A 26,716-nucleotide genomic window follows, 5' to 3' on the forward strand; every position below is an offset into this window, starting at 1 on the left:
GCAAAAAACAAAAACCAACAGAATAAGCAGACAAAAAATACATATTGACCACCTGGATCACCTGTTGAGAAAGAAAAAAGAAAACAAGCAGAAGAAAACAAGAGTAACAGAATAAACAACATCACAATGATATATGGGAATATGGCAGTAAATACTAAATGTTAAACATTATTGTGCAGCACGTAAGATTGACAGCGCACAGTGTGCTTTGAGGTAGGAGCCAAAAAGGGTGTAGTTTGTGTGTGTGATCACCCGTGTGTACACCTGTGAGCATGGACGCGCTTGATTTTTTAAAAGGTTCCTTCATGTAATGATCTGCTAGAGGGTGTGGGGGGCCACTGCCCCGTCCTCCAGGGCATGACTGACTTCATGTCCATTGAAACAAGACAAAACACAACATATAAACCTTAATGAAAATATATGTATAAACGATCAAACATTGTAAAAATATAAAACCATAATATACATAAAATACACAATTACTTAAAAGAAATAAATAAATACACAAAAACTTCAACTAGTGCTTCCTCAGACTGGATGAGTAACAGGAATCACTCACTGTCAGATCTGAGAGTGCTAAAATGATACTGTTACTGGAGCCATTGAAACTTCATCCATCTGCAGAGAAAAAGCAGCTGAGCACACCTCTAAATGTGAACATTACATTTCTGAAAGGTGCTTTAAAAGTCCAAACACCCACAGCTGCAAACATCTAACTGGCGCTGCCCCCTATCCTAAAAAAGATCCTTATTGCATCATTATATGCAACAGGCAGCTTCTTCATGCTGCATTGTTTGTAGGATGACCACAAGGGGGGCAGTATATATATATCTGTATATCTGCAGAGAAAAGCGGCTGTCACGCACATTATCATTAAGGTGCTCCTCTTTGACATAGAAATTTGCCTGCTGATTGTATTATTGGACAGAGGAATAGCCCATAGTTTGCTGGCTGCTGTGTCATCAATCATAGTGAAAACCATAGCCACAGCACAGTGAGTATTAATTCTTTGACAGTTGTGCGGCTTTTGAGACTGTGCCACTCAGTAGACAACTTTATAGGAGATTAGATGAGCATCTGCCGGCACAAATGCAGTTTTAGTAAAGAGACACTGTTCTTTGCTGAACCAAACCATTGAGACTCTAAAGAACAAAGTGCTTCCTGCAGCCTTTCTTTTGCATGCATCAGGCACACGCACGAAGGAAATGTGTTTCATACAGTTATTAGACCAGTCTTATCTTAACATGGCCCAGCTTCATTCTGGTTGTAATTTTGGAATCTAAGATATTTAATGTACCATAATAATTCATAACAATTTATACCTGTTGAACATTTCTTTTGCTTTTTATGTTGTTTGGCTAAATTACCCCCTTACAGACATACTGCCATATCTAGTTTGTTACAAAAGTAAATCACATACAACACATATAAAAAATGAGTATGATGGGCCATGTTTTGGTTTCCTAGAGCAGGAAATGTTCCTGTTAGGCCTTTTTAGGGAAAGAAAAAATGTACTTCTTCTGGTGTAAGTCCTTCTAAGCGACCTTAGCTGCTGGGCAGGGCTCTATACTGATTAGTTCAGAGGCTCAAGAGTAAGTACAAGCAGCACACACTTTTGACTTTTGGTGGGCGATTTGTTGCTACTTGTGTAGTGTATTTTCCAAAAGCAAGTAAGCCTCAGCTTGGAGAAACTTGGAGAAACTCACAAGACATCCATGGTTAGTTGTATTTTGACATTTTCCAAGTATTTGCTCATAATGTGTGCCAACAGGCATTTTCAGCATTTTTTATTTCTGGATATTTTTAGATATTAATTATTTATTTTTATCAGGATATCAACATCTGAAGTCTTTCATCCCTCCCTGACGACTACAGTAGAAAACAGAGGTGTGCGTACTTTCAATGTGAGTCTTCTGGACAACAAAACTGTTTGAAACACCGTAGTTTTTTTCTGCTTTACGAACAAGCACTTGACATACTCTGCTTTTATGTTCATGATTGCAGGAGAAAATGCCTCCCAAACGATCAAAGAACATGGGGGATATTAGGGACTTTCTTTCCAAGCAAACGGTAAGTAAAAACTAACAATACTGCAATGTTATTGCTTCCCCATTTATACTCTGTATCTATCAGCCAAATTAATTTATCTGTGCTTTTCTTTTTTTAACAGAACAGTCCCAGTGGCAGCAGCAGCAAAGCAAGCATGCAGCCAGCAGGACCTAAACCCCCTCAGGTGAGGTCTTACGTCAGTGTGAAAATAGCTGATTGAACAATAAATAAGCTCGTCGGTTTTTGAGATGTTTAATATCTTATGTAATCATGAAATATAAACCTTTACCTTTCTGACACTGTCAATGAAAACTGAAAATGTGTGAGCTTTATAGGGAGTTGAAGTATGATTGATGAGATATGCACATACCAGTGATTTGGTCTGAGGGCTTAACATCTCTGCAAGGATCTGCTTCATATTATCCAACACTGTGTGCAACCCACAAGTTGTGACAAAGGAAGGTCATACAAGGAGATTCACCATTTTTCACACTTTTGTAATCAGAATGCTGCGTTTTAATACCAAATATTAAAAAAATAACATAAAGGGATTTTTAAATCATCTACATACACATTACAAACTAATCTTAAAAAAACAGGACTTCAGCCAATATTATTACAAACACTAGAGTTCCACAGGGTTGCGTCCTCAGTCCCATCCTCTACACCCTGTGCACCCAAGACTGTGTCACCTCCAACAAAGACAACATCATTTTGAAGTTCGTGCACGACACTGCAGTGATTGGTCGCATCACTGGAGGGGACAAAGCAGCTTACAGGAGAGAGGTGGCCGGTCTGGTGTCATGGTGTGAGGACAACAACCTCACCCTCTACACTTACAAGACAAAGGAGATGATAGTGGACACGAGGAAGAAGAGGAGGCCTCACCAACCACTGTGAAGTGGAGACGGTGAACAGCTTTAAGGTACCTGGGCGTCTACATCTCTGAGGACCTCATCTGGACACTGAACACCACACAGCTGGTCAAGAAGGCTCAGCAGCGGCTGTATTTCCTGAGGAGGCTGAGGAAATTTGGTATGTCGCCCAAGATCCTCAGCAGCTTCTACAGCTGCACTGTGGAGAGCACACTGACCAGCCGCATCACTGCATGGTACCGCAGCACCACTGCTATGGACCGCAAACCCCTGCAGAGAGTGATAACAACCGTGGAGAAGATCACCAGGAGTCCGCTGCTCTCTCTGCAGAGCATCTACAATCACAGAGTCCAGAGAAGAGCTGCCTCCATCCTCAAAGACCCCACACGCCCCCAGCACGGACTGTTCACACTTCTGCCCTTAGGATGAAGGTTTAGAAGTGTGAAATCCAGAACATCCAAACTCAACAACTCCTTCTTCCCCACTGTCATTGAACAACTGACCTATTTTTGAACAGTAAAAATAATTTTTTGCACATCAGGTCATCCTGCATATTAAGCCAGCATATTAAGCTACAGCTCTTTTGCACACATCTCTGTTTCACACTTCAATATTTTGTCTCCTTTTCTGTCTTCATTTATTTATTTGTACTATTTGTATTTTTTCTGTTCTATTTCTATTGTATATATAAATCGGCATCTGAGGGTGGACAGCAAAGAAAGAATTTCATTGCATAGAGAAATGCTTTTTTCCCCTTTGGACACATGACAATAAACACTTTGAATCTTGAATAATTTGATATGATTTATATATTTTAATATCTGTTATTTCTACAGGGATTTACGCCAACTCGACCAAAGGAGGAAAATGACAGTGATTTCACTGTAAGTATACCGTGTTACATTACATGACCAAAATACTGCTCTGCTTCTTTAGCACCACTCTGTTTCTAACCATCTCACTCTAATTTCCTCTAGGTTCAACATTCCCATGAATTTACGGTGAAATTCAGTCAAGCTAGTTATGAATACACTGTTCAGTGTAATCAGCTTTGCACAGTGCTGGAAGCCATAAAATCAAATGAGAAATGCAATGAGAAGATTAAGTGTGTAGATGAGAACATTATCATTCAGCTAGGTAAAGAGGATAAGAAGTCAATCGTTGCAACACATTTCCCTTGTTCTTGTATTGGTGATGGTGAGAGTCTGATCATATCATGTAGAGCAGAAAAAGTTGAAGGTAAAGTCCAACATTACAAAATAGTGCATCCAAAAGAGCACTATTCTGTCTTCTTTATAGACACAGTTGGTGGGCTACACACTAAAACAAAGGAACTTTTTAAAAACAATGATGTAAAACAGTTCAAGAACCTCTGTGTTTATGGAGAAAAGGGAATAACTGTGGCTGAGGCTCTGAAGAGAGACGGTCGCTTCATTGATGACCTTGGCTACTTTGAGCTGTCCAACAATCAGGACCCCAAACGCCTCACTGTATGCACACAAAAGGTAGAAAAACTACACCAGAAACAATTCAAGATACGCCTTCCAAAAGATAAAAAAGAACACAATGGAAAGCTGCAAGAAAACCCAAAAAATAATTCTCAAACTAAGTGTGATAGAAGATCAGGGTCAGAGATCGTCTATTTAGCACAACAGGAGGGAATCCGTGTAAAAACCGCAGTGAAAGAAACCAGCAGTGATGTTGATAGAAACAAGATTTATGAACTACTGCGTGAGCAGTTTCCAGATCTGAAACGATGGATGGAGAGTAGATTCCCTGGTGATTTGTATCAGGAAGCACTGAATCTCAGGAAGGAAAACTTTGGAAAGATCCAGCAGTCCTTCAGTGAAGTTCACAGAGTCAGGAAGCTGCTAGAACTGGGAAAGTCAGTTTGCAAAGTCATTGTTAAGGATGTTTCTATGGGAACAGGCTTCGTGCTGTTTGATACTTTCATCCTGACTAGCGCACATTTGTTTGATGGTTACGTTGAAGGAAAGGCACTGCAGCAGGATGTAGAAGTGTTTGCTATATTTGACTACGAGAAGTCTGAACCAGAAACAGATTTGTACTACTTTAGAGCAGAGGATACATTCACTGACTTTGATGCTGATCTAGATTATGCAGTTCTGGAGCTCAACCCTGAAGGCTCAAAACCAAACCAGCGAACAAGAGCACAGAACATAAAGGTACCACCAGGGCTGCTCAGTGAGTTTGGTCCACTGCCTGCCAATGGTGAAGCCTGCATCATTGGACACCCAGCAGGGGGGGTGAAAAAAATGGATCCTACGTGTATCATTGAGACAGATAAGAGAGGGCAGGCTATTGATGAACATTTGTATCAGTACAAAAACCTGGTCATCATCAAAACAATCAGTGATTGGCTCAAAGAGCATGGCATTAATGAAATATTGATAGGTGGAAGTAAAGCAGGAAAGGTAGCAACCTACCACACTTTCATGTATCACGGTGCCTCTGGTTCTCCAGTGTTTGATGGACTTGGCAGAGTTTTTGGTTTGCACACTGCAGGTTATGTCTGTGATTCAGTAAACAGTGATGAGAGCGTCATTGAATATGCCCTTCCTCTTCTTACTATATTTGAAAACTTTGTGGAAAATCTGAAGGAAGGTAAAAATGAGGAGCTGTTGAAGAAAGTTGAGAAGGCAGCAAAAAGAAACCCACACCTGAAAGAGATACTCAGTACTGAGGAGCCAATGGAAGTCAGTTAGATATGCAAGTTCGGGTCTGGCAAGCTATTTCTGGTTCCAGAGATTCCTAATTTTCTGATGCATTATTCTTCAAAGAATTGAACACATACGATGTAACCTAACCTGTGCCTCTGGGGACCTGTAGCACATGACACAGGATGATTTGGAGCTTCGTGAAGTTACTTTAGCCCATGGTTTTAGCATTAACATGTCAGTTCTTATTGAGATACATTACAGTCAAAGCTTATACTGCAGATGTAACCTCATGCTGAGTAAATTTTACGGCACATTACATTATTAGTGGATATGAATGATAAAAATGTCTTGTTTAAAACCAAGCTTGTAAGTGGCATTAGTTTGATGTTTAGGTTTTAATAGAGGTGTCTAATCTATTGGGTGAGAAGCTTTCTGTTCAGATGTATCACCCGTGGTGTTTATTATGTTTGTTTTTTTGTTTTAGAACTACTAGTGTAATGAAAACCATGCTTTGAAAATCATGTTTTTACACCTTGTGTTTTAACATTGCTGTGCATGTTTTGTACAATGTAATGCAAAACATGCTGTTTGCGACATATTTAGTGCTGTCATTATGAACTGTAACTTTTCTTTGTTTTTTAACTTTCCTTCCTGTTCAAAAAGGAAATTTGTTTATTTCAAGTCAAGATTCTTTACACTCCATTTCTGTAAACCCAAACAGGAAAAGACTTTCTGTCAAACACATTTTGTGAGGTTTGGTGTACCTGTCTTTGTGGCAAAAATTAACAAAGAAACTGACTGAGTAACACCAATCCTTTTTTCCTGTTATTATTTGAGTTCTGAATCAAATAAAAAACAATTGCTAAAATCACCTTCATGTTAGAGTGGTTCCTAGTGGCAGGAACGTTTTGTTTTATCCAAGGGACTAGTTCAGTTTTATATACATAAGTAAAAATGTTTTTTTAGTTAATGTGCCATGACATTAAAGTACAAACTGCACCCAGGCCAGAACAAATTATTCATTGCTGCTAACACCAAAGTAACCAAATGAAGCTGAGGTAAATGTTTATTTTCTACCTAATGCGAGTGCAGCGATCAGCAGCTGACAGCTGAAGTTCTGCAAAGTGTGTTATAATGTTTTTAATGTTATAATGTTTTTAAGTTTGCTTTTATTGGTTTTAGATCTTTTAGTTTAAATCCTAACTCTGTAACAGTTTTAGATCTTTTCGTGTGTTTTGTTTTTAAGATTTAGGATATTTTATTTGTCATCACAACAAAACTTTGAAATTTAATCTGCAAAGATCCTCAAAGTGGAGTTCAGTTGATGATTCTATGGGACAACTGGATGCTCCTCCTGGGCCAGGGCTTCCTAAGGTCTTCCTCTGTAACACTGCACAGAATTACTGTAGGTCAGCGGGTCACATGTACTGACCCATCAACTGCTTCTGATTCAGGACATGATGTTTCTGGTGGTCAGTACTGTCTCAGTGAAGAAGTAAATGTAGGCCCGGGCAGCTGACTTTCTGACTTTGGCATTTTGGCTGTGATTTAGAGGCAGAGCAGGTCAGAAGATTGGTGGTTCGATCCCCATCTGCTCCAGCCTGCATGCCAAATATTCTGGTGAGATACTAACTCCAAGTTACTCTCTGATACATCCATCAGAGTATGAATATGTGTAAATGTTAGAAAGAAAGCACTTAAATAGAAAGAGCATGGAAAAAAGTTCTTGTGTGAATGAGGCAAGCTGTGCATTGCCTTAATGATGAAGCATCATTAAGCGCATCATTAATGCTTTCTTCTGCAGTTGTTCCTGAAATCGATGCCTCTTCAGGCTGTAGTGTAAACAATGAAGTACCAGCTCCCCCATGTGGCCGTTTCACCACACTACAAACCACCCCTCGTTACAGAACAACAAAACATAACCTTACTGTTTTATGACACAAAATAATAAATGTATAGATCACAGGTTCAGTGTGATTAAGTGTTTTCATGTTAATACATCCATTTAGAGGTGACAGAAATAAATACACTCTATTTAACTTCAGTACTTGGCTGAGAATTTTCACACATTTAGTTTTATTCATGTCTTCAGTATCACAGTGATCCAGGGATGCTCGTCTGTGTATCCAGTCTGTGATCAGGCACAGCAGACAGAGGCAGGAAAAAGAGTTTATCACTTCTGTTGTGCTTGGTTGAAGTATCTGAACATTTCTGTATACAGGAGTGTTCACCATTCCTGGAAGATCATCTGGACATTACTCTGTGGATAGTAATAGACTGTAAATGTTTTAGATGGTAGTAGAATATTTCTGATGAGCATCAACAAAGAACAGATTTCACTGTCCTCTATGAAACAACTAAAATAAATAACTTTAGACTTGCATTCAGTTTATTGCTATTTTGTTGTGAAGCATTTTGTGATCTCTGTGGTGAAAGGTTCTGTATGAATAAAATTTACTCACAAACCCTTTCCTTCAGACTGACCAACTGTGATGTCACTTTTGTTGTGTGCAACCATCAGCAGAAGATGACAAAGGGAAGCACAACTTACCTGTCAGACTATGAACACATTTCTGTTATAGCGCGCACTGTCTAGTGATTGTAACTGAGATATATAACAGTCATTGCTTTAAAGTATCAAGGAGTTATTGTGGCATAATTCGTCCAGGACAGATTTTAAAAAAATATATAGTTTTGAAGGAAACTGTTTAATGATTAAATAGAAACATGATTACATAATCTCAGTTAATTCAAACAAGCCACAAAAATGCAAGTCACAGTCACACTCCCACCATATGTTTCAGGTAGAGCAAACATGTCTTGTAGTGATGTGTCGGTCGCGCACGCAATGGCTCTTAGAGCCGGATCTTTGACGTGAACGACGCGAGCCATGGGGGATTTTTTTCTCTCTCTCTCTCTTTCTCTCACCCTCTCTCTCGCACTTTTTTTCTGCTTGACTCCACACACGAGCCTTGTGCTTTGCGCTGGGAAGAGGGGGGAGGGGCGGTAGTTACACTGGCAGTAGCACAGGAACAGAGCGGGAGGGTGAGAGAGAGAACCAGGGACAACAACGTCACATTAAAAAGGTATAGTATTCATCCACAACTATTTTCAGTTGCGGATGATAAAGGATTCAGAAAGTTTATTCATGCAGGCCCATATGACAGAGAATATGCATCTTCTTTTTGTTTTCATATTTTAATTTATATTTAATTGTGTTGTGGTTCGCAGTGTTTTGTGTTGTTTCACTTTAAATTTGTTTAAAAGGAAAAAGCTGAAAATTTAAATAGTTAAAAGTTGAAATGTGAATAGTTGGTTTTTGTATTATATGATTTATTTATTACATTTTATGTGGAGTGAATAAATAAAAGTATATTTACGGTGGCCCCTAGAGACAAAGCAGCACGTACAAACTCCAAAACACATAAAAACTTAGAAGCACGTAAAAACTCCGAAGCACGTAAAAACTCCAAAACACATACAAAAGACAACAGAAGTGCTCCAGAATGCTAGGCCCAGTGTTGAGCTTTTGTTACCTAGTGGCTACACAAGCCAGCAAGTACCAACGACCGGATTTGGTTTGTGGTAGTAGCAGGTAAATGAACTTTTTTTTAAATTTATTATTTGAATATATATGAGTGCTTGTATATAAATACACAAACAATACACATATGCTTTCAATTGTGTAATTTAAGTGATCTAGGTAGCTCTGTTTTGGAAGTTCAGTTAACGCTAGAAATGTGTTTTGGAGTTTGTACGTGCTTTGTCTCTAGGGGCCACCGCATATATTTATATATATATATAAACATATATAAATAAAACCACTTTTTTTTACATTAGTAATTCCTTTTGTGCATAATTTTATATTGTTGTTAATAATAAATTAATTAAAGCAACAAAACAACCTAAAGAGCCGGTTCGGAGCCGAAAGAGCCGGCTCTTTTTAGTGAGTCGAGCCGAAAGAGCCGGTTCTCTAAAAAGAGCCGGAAATCCCATCACTAATGTCTTGACATGTCAGTATTTGATTGGGTTGAATTTGGCGGATTTGGGAGGGTGTATTTTCTGATTTGTTCCGGGAGAAGAGGCGCCAGCACTGACTGCACTCACTCTCGCACTGAAGTGGTCAGAAGACTGAGCACTTGTCCCATTTTCGCTCTTATTCACCCAATCATCAACTTTACGAACTGTTGTCTTGTGGATCTTTGCTCCACTTCCCACCAGCTTTCAGCGCTTGTTTGTAAAAGTCAGTGGCTCTCTCAGTCTGAGCAGAGAAACATCTGGAAACATCTGGAAAAGCTGGACTGAAAGGTGGGTGGAGGCTTTCTCTCTCTCTTATGTGCGTATGTAAATTCTAGGGGAGATGTGTAAAAGCTCATTTACAGCTTGGAGCCCTGCTCTCAAAACTAGTGACGTATTTTACTCTGTCTTTGAAGTAAGAAATAACTGTTTAAAGTTTTTAGAAGAAGTACCATCTGCACAGAACGTGACGAGGCGCTGTGCCCCTAAACCCATTCTTGTGTATTGGTTGCGCCGCGCAAAAACTGTTTCCTGCTGCGCCGAGCAAAGCGAAGCCGGTGTTCTGGGAATCCATCCTACCTGATAAACCATCCTACCCGCTGTTTCTGCGCACGCGCACAACACGAAATTCATTGGCGAACCATCCTACCCTTGTGAATATTAGCTGGAAAAACACTCTGACGGGTAGAGTTCAGTGCCAAACCATCCTACCTTTGTGAATGCGACCTGCAAGCATACTTTAACAGCTAAAATTCAGTGGCGAACCATCCTACCTTTGTGAATATGAGGTAGAAGCATAATTTAACAGCTAAAATTAGGTGGAAAATCATCCTACCTTTGTTAATAAGAGCTACAAACATACTCTGACGGGTAAAATTAAGTGCCAAACCATGCTACCTTTGTGAATGTTACCTACAAGCATACTTTAATTGGTAAAATGAAGTGGCAAACCATCCTGGCTTTATGAATATGAGCTACAAGCATACTCTAATGGGCAAAGTTAAGTGGCAAAGCGTCATTCCTATTTAATTTTGTGCTGGAATTACTCTGTGACAGCAGCAATGTGCATAAACAACTTACGTTAGGACGTTTTGCCAAAGTAGGATGGTTTGTCAGAACACCGCAGCCAAACTTCGACCCTATGTGTGGCAAGTCATGTAGGCCTAAATTTGCCACTTTTCCAACCCGTCTGGTTAAGAAACAATGTAAAATTAATAAATAAGGAAACCGTAAAATTCGGCGAGAACTCTTCCAGAACACCGTCTTTTTTCGCCAGGAAAATGTGTTTGAACACCTCCTTAGGAGCAGCGAAAAATAAGTGTTATAATAAGTGTTTTTTTCGGTTATTAAACGTCGCGGTGTACGTCACTGGGTACGTCACTGGGTACGTCACTGGGTACGCAACATTTATGATTGAAAAAAAAGGGTTTTTTTGGCCAGTTAGTGAAGGCATTTTTTCCGGTGTTGTCGCAAAAAATGGTCGTCTGCCAAAGACTGATTGCTCGTATTTAAACTGCTATAAATAAGTTGTTGGTGTATAATATGTGAAACATATGTCAAATGTATTTCTCATGAATGATAGCCAGTCATCTTGAGCCACAAACAACATTCCTGTAAGAATGTTAAAGCCACAATCAGTTTTTGGCAGTGACTTTTATTTATCATTCATTTCACATTAAAAAGACTTGAAGAGTAATCTGGCCAAGAGGGCATCAGAAATGGCAACAAATATAATAATATTTCTGTAAACATATTTTAAGTAGCACAAAAGGATCGGATTGGTTTTAATTAGTTACAATAACAGAGTTATTAAGATACTTGGAAAAAAACGGGTCATTTTAAAATTTTATATATAACTCCTTTGTAAATCCTGTTTACTAAAATCTATTTATCGATATAAGTAAAGACATTACACATAAAAACAGATGGAAACATGGGAAATCAGTTTTTGCAGACGATCACTTTTTTGTACAACACCTGCTGTGAAGCTCTTGATTCTAAGGTGCCAATATACCCCCAAGACGATTTTATGTTAAGAAACGAAGGACATACTTTTTACTTTCAATGTCAGACAGTGGACGTCGGTCTATTGGCTAGCTGCAGCAGAGTGTGCACGCAGCCAGGAGGCGATACAAGCTCTCAGGTGAGCTCTTATGTAAGTGTGAATCTGTAGGTTTTTTTTTTTTTAAGTTTTAATATCTGTCATCTGGTACAAGAACAACACCTCCTATGACCTCAGTAATTGCTTAGCACTTAGCAAATCTTTCTCTTTTTATTTAGCATGTCTCTATTTCAGTTTTTTTTAAGTAAGGGGCCTACTGATGGCTGTTAAACTCCATAAACTCAGGTAGAAGTTTCAGATTTTCCAGAAACCAAACAAAATCTGGCCCATGAGACTGTAACTGTACCAATTAATTCCAGGTTAATATGTTGTTATTTTTTTTAAATTAATAAATTTCCATGTTGGTAATTTTAAATTGCCTGTAGTTTTGAATGTTCAAAAATGAAGCAAAGCAGGTAAAATAAGAAATATAACTGGAGTTGGTCATTTTCCTCTTATGTTTCTGAAACGAGCGCCTCCTCAGGCTGTAATGCAAATTATACACCTCCAGCTCCTCAATTGCCCATTTCATAATACTAAAAGGAACATATCAGAAAAGATCAAAATATGACTTCAGTAACACAATTGTTTTTCAGAATAAATCTGAATCTGCAAACATGGCTGAGAAAAACACCAAATTTAAGGTAAGTGGCCTATGTATACTGCTGATCGTGGCAAAATTTCCCACATGTGGAACTAATTATGGTCTATCTTATCTTATCTTATCTTATCTTATCTTATCTTATCTTATCTTATCTTATCTTCCCATTTCCCATTGTTTTTTGGGTTTTTTTTTTTTTCAATTTTCCAAAGGCACAGATTCTAGTCACACAATCTCTTCACTTTCTAAAAGACCAGTGGACATGCTAGCAGATAACAAAGATTCCAAACATTGAATCCAGCAGCTTATTTATGTGGTGTCTCTTGTAATATTTAAAGAAATTAGGTCACTGCTGAACTGTATATAACCATCATCCTTAACATTACATTAATTATCATTTCATCAAAGTGTTTATTGAAGCTGCTGGCATTATGTTATAAGTTATATTATAGGGGTTATCATAATCAAATATTAACATGTTTATTACAGGTGCAGTTATAACTACTTTAAAATGATTGAGTTAATATATATATATCATAACTCATAGGCTGAGTATATTGTTACAGTAAAATAGTAGCTGAGCAAAGGCCTGAATGTATTCAGCTTCTTGTGGTATTTGAGTTTGCTTAGTTACAGGTGACGAAAGGATGTCCAGTCCATGGGGACCTCAAAGGCCTGAGATCTTCACCATATTTGGATGGATGGGGAACTTCTGTGTCTGCAGTTATCTCTTAAAATACATGGATGTTTTGTACATGCAAATTATGTGACTGTAAACGCAAGAGGGGGCGTTACAATACCCTGATGGGATAAAAGTAATCTAGAGTGTATTTTGGGTAGAGATGTACAACTGATGTTTTTGCAGTTTGCACCTCTCCACGCTGCGTGCATTCATTAAAATCAATTGTTTGACCGACCTCTTCTGGACTATCATTGTTTTACTCTCGTCCTCAATTTCGAACCCGTAACATTTGGTGCATTGGCCGAGGGTTGAGAGAGGGAGAAAGTTGGAGATTGAGACCGAGAGGGTCCGAGGTGCTCAAACAGGCAGACACGAGTCAGTGGTCGAAGTGAGTTGACATAAGCCGGCTTATCTAAAGGTAAGGCACTACCTGTTGAATTATTTCCAAACTGTGCCAGATTGACGATTACAAAATTGAAAGTCTACTCACTGAAAATTACTGGTAAAGGTCTGTTTTGATTTTGGTGAAAATCTCATGAGAATTGAAGTTGAACTAATGATAATGTAAGGTTAAGTGACAGTACTGATTAAAGGAAATGCAGTTGGACTGCTAAGGAAAGAGAATTTAAAGTAGTTGGACTACTGAATAGGAATAGGTAAAAGTAACGGAAATAGGAAAAGGACAAGTTAAAGTAGTTGGACTACTGAATTTAGGATATAGGTCATTTGAAATCTGTATATGGTCATACAGTTATAATTGAATATAAAGCTGGGCTTGGACATCAATAAAGTCGGTTTGGTGGTTTCATAGGATGTCTTTAAAAACATAATTAAATTTATGTAGAACGGAACTGTGGGATGTTCTAAGAAGCGCATTTCTCGGAGGTGACGCTCCAAATTTCCTGGGGACGCTTGGGATTTTCCTTTGGAAGGGATAGTCCGATTGGCGATCGTGGAGAACTTGGGAACCTCCAAAATAGCTAGTGGTTGGACCACTTTACCGTTTGGAACGGTACTTGCGCTTTTTTGGGTAGCAAAGGTTGGACCTTGGGCGTTGGATGCTTTTAAATTGACTTAGGAACTTTAGCAATTAGACCAGATACAGGTTGGACCTGATACTGTCATTGATTATCAAAAACTTGGAGTTTGTCCCTTGGAGGGTTAATTAAAATTTTGTCTAAATTATGTAGGTTGTGCAATTTAAGGCCTTGTAAATATTATTTAATTTATCAGACGTCTCTGTGTTATAATTTCTATGTTTGTATATAGGCTCTGTCTGCCACGGGCGCTGCAGCAGGCTGGTTATTTTGAGAGTGTGTCTGTGTCTATGTAAATGAGATGCCTGTGACTTATTTAGAGTGACATTTCCTGTTTACTAATGAGTGGCTAATGACTGACTGCAGAGCCTGGGTGAAGGACGACGTATATTGGTGTTTTAAGGGAAGAATTGCTTTTATTTCTACTTTGTTGGCATTACGGTTGTTAAATACGATGATTACTTTATGATACATGTCTGTCTCATTTTGCATGTGTGCGATTGGCTTTCAAATGTAGTTTTGTAATGTAACCTGTACACTCCATGGAGGAAATAGACCATGGAGTTTTGGAAGAAGATAGCAGAGATATGACTGGCTTTACGTTTAGTCTTGTGTTGACTCCAATTACGGATGGTCAGACAGGGCTGGTTGAAACAGAGGTGCGTGTTTGCTGTGAAATAGGGGCCACTGACCATGACTCAAAACACAAAGGCTGTGAGATTAAAAATTACTGTGAGTAACGGTTTGACTTTTGACTAGGGAAATAATATGCTTGCTTTTGGGGCTATGAAGATATTTGACCTTGAGTGATGTTATGGGAGGTTGAGTTTATTTTTCTGTTTAAAAACACATAAGTATATGCACTTAGTACACCCACTCAAGAAATGATTGTGTGACTGATGCTACAAAACTGACCTAAAGAATGGTGATGTGTGTGGAGAAGTGTTAGTTGTCCTGATGTGTGAAAGAGCGCTATTAAAATGTGTGTGCGTGAAAATCAGGCTATTGTTTGTAGATAAAGATTTAGTAGAATTACTGATTATTTGTAGACTGTGAAATTAAAAGAAGTCTCTGCAGAAGCTGTAGAAACAGGAAACCGTGTGTGTGTCTGGGACAGGAAATGCATGCCCATAAAAGGGAAGCTCTCGGTGACAAGTGTGCACCCAGAGTAGAGAGAGAGATTTAACTCTGGGCAGATGAAGCAAAAGGGAGGTTTTAAGATAAAAATGAATATGATACTAATTATATGCTTTAGTGTGCCAATACAGGTGGACTCTCTCAACTTTGCAACCTTGAGTTCAGCAGCAGAAAAGTAGATTAAAAGGATTGGGAGAAAATAAGCCAGTCTTTGGCTCGAAATTGTGCAGCTTGAGCTCTCACTTTGTCCTTGACCCCGAGAAGAAACGCAAAGGACAGTCAATTTCCTGATGAAGACCGATAGAACATCGTGGACGTGAAGAAGTAACGGAAGCTAAAAGACAGTGCAGGCGAAAGCAGTAACACTGACAACGAATGATGAGTCCAGCAGCATGGAAGAAAGCACGTGATGCAACATGCATGCTGGTGAAGAACAGCGTGATATGTCTGCTTGAACGCACTGACTGTCATATTTGCCAAGCCTGGAGCAATCTTGGAAGAAAAGACTGAAAAGATGAATGGAGAAGAAAACAGAGCAAATGAAAATAAGACTGAAGGAAGAGGAAATACTGAAAGATCAAAACAGAGAAGAAACACACTGTGTTTGCTGGGGCTCTGAAGCCCGAACAGGACACTGTGAATGAAAAGGACCAGTGAGAGATGAAGCTGGACGAGTTTGACTGCGAGAAGATAGGAGATGATTGGATTGAAATTGAACCCTGAACTTGTGATTGTTTAGGGATGTCCACCACAGCACAACAAAGAGGTAAACAATACAAAAGGAAAAGATAATCAAAATAACTGACAATTATATTAATGAATAGAAAACACACATATTGTCATAGTCCGTGGTCCTGGGTCTGTGGAATGCGTGCTGCTTGGGTAGCCACACCCCCGGACTGGGCCATCACCGACACACCTGCTCTCCATCGCGGTGATTACCTGCAGAGCTTCTTTACCTGGCGCTGACGGATGCTCCACGCCAGTCCGTAATCACCTCACAGTGGTTTCAATCCGGCGTTCGGCGTCTGCCACCTGCCTGTCCTCCTGCTCAACTGGCTCACCCAGTGCATCATCTGGCCCTTTCACCATCTCCACGGACTCCCTGCTCACGGGCTGCCGCACCTCCCTTCCGAGCTCCCACGGTCTCGCTCTATCGTAAGCCCACTACTCTAACGCAGTCTTAATGTGTTTTCCGCTTCCCGGCTTCCTAGTAATCCTCTCCCCTTTCTGTTGCAGCCTCCCGCGGTCCCGATTCCGGCTTCCTTGTGTCATTGTTTCCCCGGGTTATTAGTTCCTCGTTTTGCTCTCTAAGTTTCCCCCGGGTCGCCTTTCGTTAGTATAATAAAGTGTCTTTTCTGTTACCGCTGGGTCTGCGCCTGGATCCTTTTTGTGCACGCGCGCTGTGGCGCCTGACACATATATAAATTGTTACATGTGAGATTATTTGTGAAACGAATCAGAAGTGAGATAGTTTGAATGTAGAGCTCAGTGAAAAGATGCAGTAATTAAATATGAATACATGAAAATGCAATAAATACATAAGGATGCAATGAAGAAGCAGCTTACACTCATGCAATGAAGAAACTGCTTACACTTAATTAAGATGATCACCTGGCATGCAATGAAGAAAACAGCTTACACTGCATTTACATGACCACATAACGCAAGGAAGAACACGCTTACATACATGACATAATTGGTATTTTTGACTAGAAAAAGAGAAATGGGTCGTTTAGGCACCCGTGATAATAATGCAAATGTCTTAGTTTGTTATTTTTAGGAGCAGAGCAGACCCGGACCAACTCTCAAGATCCAGCAGTTGGAAGAAAATTGTAGGTTAACGCCAATGGATATGTTAAGGCAAGTCTCTGGTTGAATTGTTCACAGAATCATGTGTCCATGAACCTGGAAAACAGGCCCTAGCTCCTGGCTGAAGATTAGGAGTGCTTATTTAAGGTGGGAAATTAAAATAGAGGGTTAGTAATTCGGGGAAAGAAAAAACTGACTGCTTAACTGGAGAATTGGGAAGGAGTTTGAAAGACTGTGAAGCCATATATGCAAAATAGCAAACATAAGCATATGCAATGAAGATCTGCTTGCTGCTTGTATGAGTGAGAGAATGGTGTGAATGGTTAATAAAATTGATGGAAAGATTTAAAAAGATGGAAAAAACACAAGAAAAGTATTAAAGCAGTTTTAAAAGGGTGACTTAGGAGCGCTGTTGCACTGATTGATAAAAACAAGTGATTAGTATAGAAAGAAAATGAAAATAATTGAATAATGTGATAAGGTTTAAACATGTATTTATCTTGTGACTGAGTATGAAAATTAGTTGGAGAGCTAATGTGAGTGATGACAGAGGAGCTTGCTGTGTGTGTGTGATTGAGGCCTTGAGGAAAGGAAGCAATGTAGACAGTTGAGAGGTGTAAAGTTGATTAAGAGGTTTATAAATTAGTGTTGACACATTGTTATAACGTGTTTATATCTTAGGTTGAATGTGAGTTTGGTAAAGTGCTTAAAGGGGGATATTGTGTACGAAACGGTGTAGCTTTTTACGTTTTGGGTGTGTTCTATGGCTGAAATTTAAGATTGTTGAAGATTTTGGAGGTTGTTGTTTTATTTTTAAAGAGGGAGTTTTAATAAACATGGACATGTTTAAGGGGTTTTGTAACAGTGCACTTATAAAGAAAAAACCTGTCAGGTGATTTTGTTTTGTACTTTGATGAGCTAATACTCAGCTCTCTTTTTTCTCATTTTTGTTCTAAGCAGGCCTGCAAAAGACAACAATGAATAACGGCGCCGACAATAGTCTCAGGAAAACAAAAAGTAAGGTGACCTTTTCCGAATTACAATGGGTCAGATTGTGGGTCCCTGTCTAAGAGGATTGCAGCGAGCCAATCCAGTCCAAACGTATAAAGAACTATTTTACTAGAAACAACTAAAAAGAAAATAAATGAATACCGACTGGACACTGACAAAAGACTGGACTAAGGTTGGACACATGACTGATAATTGTTATGTTTTAAGTTTTGTTTTATAACACAGGTTGGATCATAAGTGGAGAAAGTGAGTATAAAAGGTGATGTTCTAGTTAACACACAGGCTTTTGTTTATAGGACGTTTCAAGGATGCAGGCTGTGGATGGAGCCAAGAAGGGATTTTGACATGATGATTAATTTGATTTCATTCCTTAAACACAGGTTTGAAGGCCCGGAGCAACTATACCTAATATGATATGATTAACTTTTCTTTTAATTCCCTAACCTGAGTGAAGGATTTTGAGTTTGTAACACATGAGATGTGTCACAAAAAGGGGGGTCTTAATATATGCGATTAGCTACATGAAATGTGCTCTTTTAGGGTTACTAAGCAAATGTCTACGTGACCTTTACCTAACAACCTTTGTGATGATAAACTTGTTTACCGACTTGCTTTCTTGTAGAACATACAGACTTAGGAAAGGGGAACCTCAGCTCTGAGTTTTGAGAATAACTCTGTTAAGTTGACAGGAAACACGTCGGAACAGCCATATAGGGCAAATGTATTAGAGCTTGTAATTAAATGTGGGACTTGAAAAGAGGAAGCAAATTTGGTACAGGACGTACTTGAGATGATCAGATGAGAGAAGGAGAAGGTCAGGAATAGTTTAAAGTAAGATTGAGAAGTTAAATGGGGTAAAAGGGGGTGTAGCTTCAGGGCAGTTCACAGCCCGGCGTAAACGCAAGGTGCTGTCACACAGCTTAAGTTATTTGGTTGATTTATTTTATGACAAAATAATAAGGAAATATTAAAAATATACAACACGTTGAGAAGATCTCTTTTGTTATATTTTAGTGTTTAACATGAAAGATGCCTCTCTGGAGCTTCTCTCCTGATGCTACCCCACCAAAAGACGCTTATCCATAGAGACCATGTCAGCTCCCAAACAGACAACAACAAACCAAGACTAGCAATAAACAATCTAAACATAAATAATAACAAATAAAGAACAATACAGAATAAAATTTGAACGGAGGAATAGAATAGTGAAATGTGGATTATTAAATATTAAGTATTTCTCTTCAAAAGTCTCTATTAGCTGACGCCAAGCAGTCGCAGCAGATGGCTGCCCGTACCTGAGCATGGTTCTGCTGGAGGTTTCTTCCTGTTAAAAGGGAGTTTTTCCTTCACACTGTTGCCAAAGTGCTTGCTCAATAGGGGGTCACAAGATTGGTGGGTTTTTCTCTGTATATATGAAGCACCTTGAGGCAATTTTTGTTGTGATTTGGCGCTATATAAATAAAATTAAATGGGAATGTATTGAAGTAAACTTAAATGTCATAAACTAGGAATTAGTTCATTTCTCAGGGGAGAAATGAAAAAACGGGGATTGGTGTTAGGAATAAAAGCTATATTTTTAATATGAACCTGCCCATTATCTTGTTTTATGTACTTTAATAATGAAGGCTGGCTTGTAGAGCAAGGCCACCTTTTACTCACAAACAAGTGCTCAGCCAGACTGAAAAACAGGAAGTTTTAGTGCACAAGGCATATTAATAAATATAGACACAAAAAGAGGAACTCCCCATATAAACAACGTTCAAAACTGTGGGAAGTATAAAGTACCGAAATAACACTATATAAGTCACAGCTGATGATTCTAATGTTAGAGAGCTCTTGCAACTGGCGTCTGAGCTGTGCAGAGGTCGCTCTTAAGACAGGTACTTATGTAGGTTAACATAAGGTGGAGTCCAACAGAAGCAAGGCACCCCAAATGTGCACAGCATGCAGCAAGGGTGGCCAAAATAATATAGGAAACAGCACATGTAGGGAGAGAATACTCACTAAAAGTTCTGACTAACATAGTGTGGTGGCTTATGTGAATTTGCAGGTTTTAATTATGGCATCATTAGCACAACAGAGACTGAGTAAAGTTTTAGATGCTCGAAATCTGACACTTACACATGAAGGAATCAATATGGCAGATGTAATGGGATTAGGAGGACCTAATTATTGTACTAAGAAAGCAGAACTTGAAGGGAAAGTCAGGGAAGATTTAAAAACAGGACCTGTTGGGATTGGGGATTTAGAGATTTTTATTGCTACTATATAATGTGCCTTATGATGACTGCATTAATAACAGGTTGTACAGTATAATTTTAATAGTATTGAATATGTTTGTGATAACAGTGATGTCTCTATTTACAGGTTGAGTTGATTTCATACACAATGCATAACTGTGCTTGTTTAGAGTTCATGTTCCGTCCAAAGGGTTTTAAGCTTCACGGGTGAGAGTGTCCAGGTGATACATGTTGAGGGAAGATGAGAACATAGCAGGTTAATTGCATGCACGCTTACAAACACACATGATTTAAATATAGGCCAGGCCGAAGGCCTGGACTTTATGTAGCTTTTAAATTTACAGCTCCTAACTTGCAGGAATGGCGTGGAGTGTAATGAATGAATGCAAAACATGCTTACAGACACAAACATGACATAGATTTATTTTGTAGGGTAAAGGTGGGCCACGAGTTGCTTTGTTTCTGCTTAGCAACTGCTGAGGTAAAAGGTGTTAAAGATGAATATGCAATAAGTGAACAGGAAATGTGTGAGGGTGAGCCGGGTGAAACAAAATGTTGTAGAAACTTGTCTAACTGGTATTAACAGTAACTTTTGCATGTTATGTATATGCTTGAAGCAAACAGAGGAGTAAATGATGATAGAAAATTTTGAAGTGTGTTTTCTAGTGGACATTTAGGCTGACATAGGGATGGTGTATATTTTACCCGGGGTGTTTTTAATAGAACTAAAAGCGTTGCTCACACACATAAAGAGTATTGAGATTAAGTAAAGTTAATATAATGGATAGAGCCCAGAACATGATATTGTCAACCAATTTTGAGTAATTAAAGGAACATTAGATGAACAAAGTAGGTTAGTGAGGTGTAGCAGAGAAAGGCTGTTTGTTTTTTATCCCTTACAGGAGAAGATTTCCACTAGAGAGAGACCCAGAAAAGGAGCAGAGACCACTTAAGCATGAAGTGTTTTCAAGTGGGAGCTGGTGTTTTATTACTGGACCACCTAGAGGACATGAGGTGGTTTTCTGATTTGCTGAGTCAGAGGACGGCTAGAGAGGGTCAGAGCGAAGGAAGTGGACCTGGGAATGGTGGTTTCGGGGCCCATGATGCCATTAATGGATGTAGAGGTGACAGAGTGGGTCGAGGAGTGACACAAGGAAATGGTGTGGTGATGTCTCTGGAGAGACATCAAGAGAGGGAATTGTAATATTTAAAGAAATTAGGTCACTGCTGAACTGTATATAACCATCATCCTTAACATTACATTAATTATCATTTCATCAAAGTGTTTATTGAAGCTGCTGGCATTATGTTATAAGTTATATTATAGGGGTTATCATAATCAAATATTAACATGTTTATTACAGGTGCAGTTATAACTACTTTAAAATGATTGAGTTAATATATATATATCATAACTCAGAGCCTGAGTATATTGTTACAGTAAAATAGTAGCTGAGCAAAGGCCTGAATGTATTCAGCTTCTTGTGGTATTTGAGTTTGCTTAGTTACAGGTGACGAAAGGATGTCCAGTCCATGGGGACCTCAAAGGCCTGAGATCTTCACCATATTTGGATGGATGGGGAACTTCTGTGTCTGCAGTTATCTCTTAAAATACATGGATGTTTTGTACATGCAAATTATGTGACTGTAAACGCAAGAGGGGGCGTTACAATACCCTGATGGGATAAAAGTAATCTAGAGTGTATTTTGGGCAGAGATGTACAACTGATGTTTTTGCAGTTTGCACCTCTCCACGCTGCGTGCATTCATTAAAATCAATTGTTTGACCGACCTCTTCTGGACTATCATTGTTTTACTCTCGTCCTCAATTTCGAACCCGTAACACTGTTCAAGTATAGTTTGCATTAGTTTAGTTTGCATAGCTAGCTGCATTCTTTAGCGTCTAATGATTTAATCCTTGCAGAGTGAGCGGGACTAAATGTATGGAAATCGTGCATTCAAATGTTTCACACACAAAATCTGTGATTTATTCATATTTCTTCCTTTAGTCTGTCCCTCCCTACATGTTCCTGTCTAATCAAATTGTTTTTATGTCTGGTGAGGACAAGATGTGTCCCCTGCAGTTTGAAATAGTCTACATTGCAAGCCATTACATTGCTCTGTCATTTGTAACACCTTATACTCTTCTAAAAGAACAAACACATTACATATTCCACCTAAAAATCCTGTAATGTGTTGTCATTTATTACCTTGATATCTGTTACTTGTGGTACTGTTACCTAATTTGATTATGCATCTTTTTTCTTTGTGCATCCTGAGAGGCTACATCCTCTTGGGAGAGCTTCTGCATAATTCCATGTAAAAGTCAACCACATCTGAAAAATGGTCCCGCCTGAGACCCTAAGCAGAACCCACAATTTTTTTTTCTAGTTTAGTCATAGAAAATTTTACTTTCGTACCATTAATATTTGGTCTTTTTCTTCACTTTTTAAAATACAGTTTAAGTTTTCTACCACAGTTTGGTTAAATTAAGAACAGTAAAAAACTGCTTTTAAAAAAAATATGTCTGTGAAGGTTCTCAGTCATCCAGGTCATCCTAGTCTAAGGAGCTTGGAAAGAAAAGCGTCTGGACTTCTTTAAGTTGCTTGAAGACGTTTCACCTCTCATCCGAGAAGCTTCTTCAGTTCTAAGGGTCAGTGGTGAAGAGTCCCAGATTTAAGCCCTGTCGGAGTATACCCCTAAGAGGGACAATGGACCCCCTAATGATCCTCAACTTAAAGAAGTCCAGACACTGTTCTTTCCAAGCTCCTTAGACTGCTTTTAGAAAAATATAATTTCTCTTAAAGTAGAGCCAATGATTCATTTTCATCAAGGATTAAAAATTCCTGCTTTGCCCAGTTTTCTGTCCAAAAGCTATGAAAGGAAAATTCTCCTACGTGTATGTTTATTTCTTGATATGCAAAGCAATGACATAAAAATGTGTTAAATGTTAAATGATATGTTAAATATCCTTGGGCAAGATACTAACCCTAAGTCGCTCTGCATCATACTTTATCAGAGTGTGAATGTTTGAAGCACTTACCTAGAAAGAGCATAGAAAAAGTGCTTGACCCCAAACCAGTACTTTATTCCCCATTCTTACATGGCATTCATTTATCCAAAACATACTAGTTTAGTTCACATCGTTATATGCATGCACATACATTCTTCCCATAAGTGGTATCATTAAAAGGCATAGCATACATTTTCACTGCTATGCAGATGACACCCAACTTAATCTGTACATTGAAGGCGGAGTGTGATGAGAAGGTGCATATTCCTTCATATATATATATATAAAAAAATTGATTTTAAATATACAAAATAATCTAACTTCTGTTTCCCCACTCTGAATTTTGCAGGAATTGCATAAACACCAATTTAAAGTGAAATTCAGTCGACGTGGTCCTGAAAAATACACCGTTTACTGTGATCAACCTCGCACAGTGCTGGAAGCCATAAAAACATTACATATATATGAGGAGAAGATTGCCTGTGCTGATGAGAATGTTATCATTCAAATGGGTAAAGGAGATAACGAATCTAGTATTGCAACACACTTTCCTTGTTCTTGCATCAGGGATGATAAAGTTCTGACTATATCATGTGAACCAGAAATAGTTGGAAACGTTCAACCTAATTTGGAAATCCATACAAAGGATAGATATTCTATCTTCTACATCGATAAAGAGGGAGGGAAAGACACCAAAACAAAGGAGCTTTTTAAAAACAACGCTGTAAAACAGTTCAGGTATCTCCGTGTTTATGGCGAGAAGGGGATAACTGTGGAGGAGGCTCTGAAAAGAGACGGTCGCTTCATTGACGACCTCAGCAACTTTAAGCTGTTTGAGAATGAAAATACCGTGACTATGTGCACACAAAAGGTTGACAACCTGGATAATAAAAAATTCAAGATCTGTCTTCCACGTCAACTGAAGAGAAAATATCTTGAAGCCAACCCCAAGAAACAGAGAGATCAGAACCGCCAATCTGCATCCGATAGTTCACAAACCAAGAGTGAAACTTGGTCAGTCATAACTATAGTACAGCAAGAGGGAATCAGTGTAAAATCAAGACTGGAAGAACCTGACTGCAGTATTGATACAGATGAGATTCGTAACCAACTGCGTGAGCAGTTTCCAGATTTGAAACGATTGATGGAAAGTAGATTTACTGTTGATTATTTTCAGAAAGTACTGAATCTCAGAAAGGAGAACTTTGGAAAGATCCAACAGTCCTTCAGTCAAGTTCACAGAGTCAGGAAGCTGCTAGAACTGGGAAAGTCAGTTTGCAAAGTCATTGTTAAGGATGTTTCTATGGGAACAGGCTTCGTGCTGTTTGATACTTTCATCCTGACTAGCGCACATTTGTTTAAAGGTTACGTTGAAGGAAAGGAGCTGCAGCAGGATGTAGAAGTGTTTGCTATATTTGACTATGAGGAGCCTGAGCCAGAAACAAATTTCTACTACTTTAGAGCAGAGAATACATTCATTGACTTTGATGCTGATCTAGATTATGCAGTTCTGGAGCTCAACCCTGAAGGCTCAAAACCAAACCAGCGAACAAGAGCACAGAACATAAAGGCACCACCAGGGCTGCTCAGCAAGGTTGGTCCACTGCCTGCTAATGGTGAAGCCTGCATCATTGGACACCCAGCAGGGCGAATGAAAGAAATGGATCCTACATTTATCATTGAGATAGAGAAGAGAGAGCAGGCTGCTTCTGATTATTTAAGTCAGTACAAACACCCATTAATCATAAACACTCTCAGCGATCATGTCAGAAACCAAGGCATTGAAAACATTTTGCAGGGTGGACATAAAGCAGGAAAAATAGGGACCTACCACACTTTCATGTATCACGGTGCCTCTGGTTCTCCAGTGTTTGATGGTCTTGGCAGAGTTTTTGGTTTGCACACTGCAGGATTTACCTTTGGTTTTACAAAAGATGTTGAGAGTGTAATTGAGTATGCCCATCCTCTGATTATGATATTTGAACGATTTGTTAATAATCTGAAGGAAAGTGAAAATAAGGAGCTGTTGAAAAGAGTTGAGAAGGAGGCAAAGGGAAACAAGTTCCTGACAAAGGTGCTCAACACAAAACAGGACGCTCCTGAGGAGCAAATGGAGATCAGTTGTTCAGATTAGAAAATCCTTCAGCATAAGGGAAATATAATTGGTTAGCTCTAAGCAGGATTTCAGTAGGTCATAATGACATAAACAATTTGCGTTTCTGAAGCTGAAACTAACGTGCTTGTGATGTACTCAATGATTGCCAGTTTTTGATTTTTGTTGATGTTTGAAAATGGAATTTAATTTAGATTTCAAACTTCCTGCATGTTGTATTAAAACTCACTTGAGTTTCTTGCAGTGAGTCTAAACATGAAGTTACCACATTTTTGAAGATACTGTAGTTCAAAAGTGCGAATTTTCCTTTCTTTCATAAAGACCGTGTCATGGTCCTGGGTCACACAGTGTTCCATGACAGACTGCATGCATTTAGTTTAATCTGTATTTCTTTCATTATATTTTGCTATTACGTTTCCATACATATTCTTTTTTCATGTCTTATTTTGCTGTTGGAAAAGATTTTCTTGTTTTTTTATTTGTATTTGCTGGAGTTCATTTTGAGAAGTCACCACTGAACAATATTTGGTTGATAATAAATGAGAAGTGAAGCAACACAATGTTTAAAGCAGTTTCTTGTCTGTGTTGAGTTGAGATTATGTCAATAACAAACTACTACACTTATTTAAAAACTTTGATTCTGCTGAAAAGGTTCTTTATATGATAAAAATCTATATTTTTGTCTGCACTGATTTAAAGACTTCTTTGTCTTTATGAATCTTTCCATCTTAAAATGTTTCTTACCAGTAATTTGTCAACACACTTTTGCCTTTTCAAAAGGAATTGGCTCCATGGTGAGGAGATGTTTATATACAACATATTTAAATTGTGATACACTTACAAACAAAATGCTTCTTTGGATTAGTGTGAAACAGAGGGCAGAAGCATGAAAGTAGCAAGACAATAGCAATAATATAAAGTTTTCCAAAATCATACTGTTTAAAAAAATGACAGATAAAAAAATGTAAGATATTTCACACAGTTACTTATATATACCTTTTGTCAGTGCTTCTTCAAATTGAGTAACAACAATTCCTCATTATAAAACTATCTCATATGACCTGGAGTCACATAAATAGCAGAATAAAAAAAAACAGAGGAGAAGTGCCTACAATAAGGAAAGGAACTGAAAAAGTTGGGTTGAAATTATCTTCTGAGTTAGAAAAGAAAAAGGAATGTGATGATTCTCAGAAAAGTTCTGAAATTACAACGGGTCCATTTGTTCTGTTATCATTGAATGGATGCTTGGACATTGCACATTGTATCCCGCTGGATTTATAATGTAAACAGTATGGTTATCATTCTGTGTAGTCGTATCTTGTTATTTCATATTTTATCTTTTAATGG

General features: G+C 38.5%; 2 protein-coding genes across 2 annotated transcripts; both read left to right on the plus strand.

The window, feature by feature from the left end:
* Window positions 1–2,010: 2,010 nt before the first annotated feature.
* On the plus strand, window positions 2,011–5,792 carry LOC134623809 (serine protease FAM111A-like). The gene is made up of 6 exons (XM_065470208.1): window positions 2,011–2,070; window positions 2,171–2,238; window positions 2,703–2,907; window positions 3,030–3,272; window positions 3,761–3,808; window positions 3,902–5,792. The coding sequence occupies exons 1-6, from the start codon at window positions 2,011–2,013 to the stop codon at window positions 5,648–5,650; spliced, it is 2,373 nt and encodes a 790-aa protein (XP_065326280.1). The 3' UTR covers window positions 5,651–5,792.
* A 17,673-nt stretch (window positions 5,793–23,465) lies between these two features.
* Window positions 23,466–25,390, plus strand: LOC134623810 (serine protease FAM111A-like). The gene is made up of 2 exons (XM_063468826.1): window positions 23,466–23,513; window positions 23,606–25,390. Exons 1-2 carry the CDS (start codon window positions 23,466–23,468, stop codon window positions 25,388–25,390), a joined length of 1,833 nt encoding a protein of 610 aa, XP_063324896.1.
* Window positions 25,391–26,716: the final 1,326 nt, after the last annotated feature.

The sequence above is a fragment of the Pelmatolapia mariae genome, linkage group LG3_W (assembly GCF_036321145.2).
Source record: "Pelmatolapia mariae isolate MD_Pm_ZW linkage group LG3_W, Pm_UMD_F_2, whole genome shotgun sequence".
Taxonomy (NCBI): Eukaryota; Metazoa; Chordata; class Actinopteri; order Cichliformes; family Cichlidae; genus Pelmatolapia; species Pelmatolapia mariae.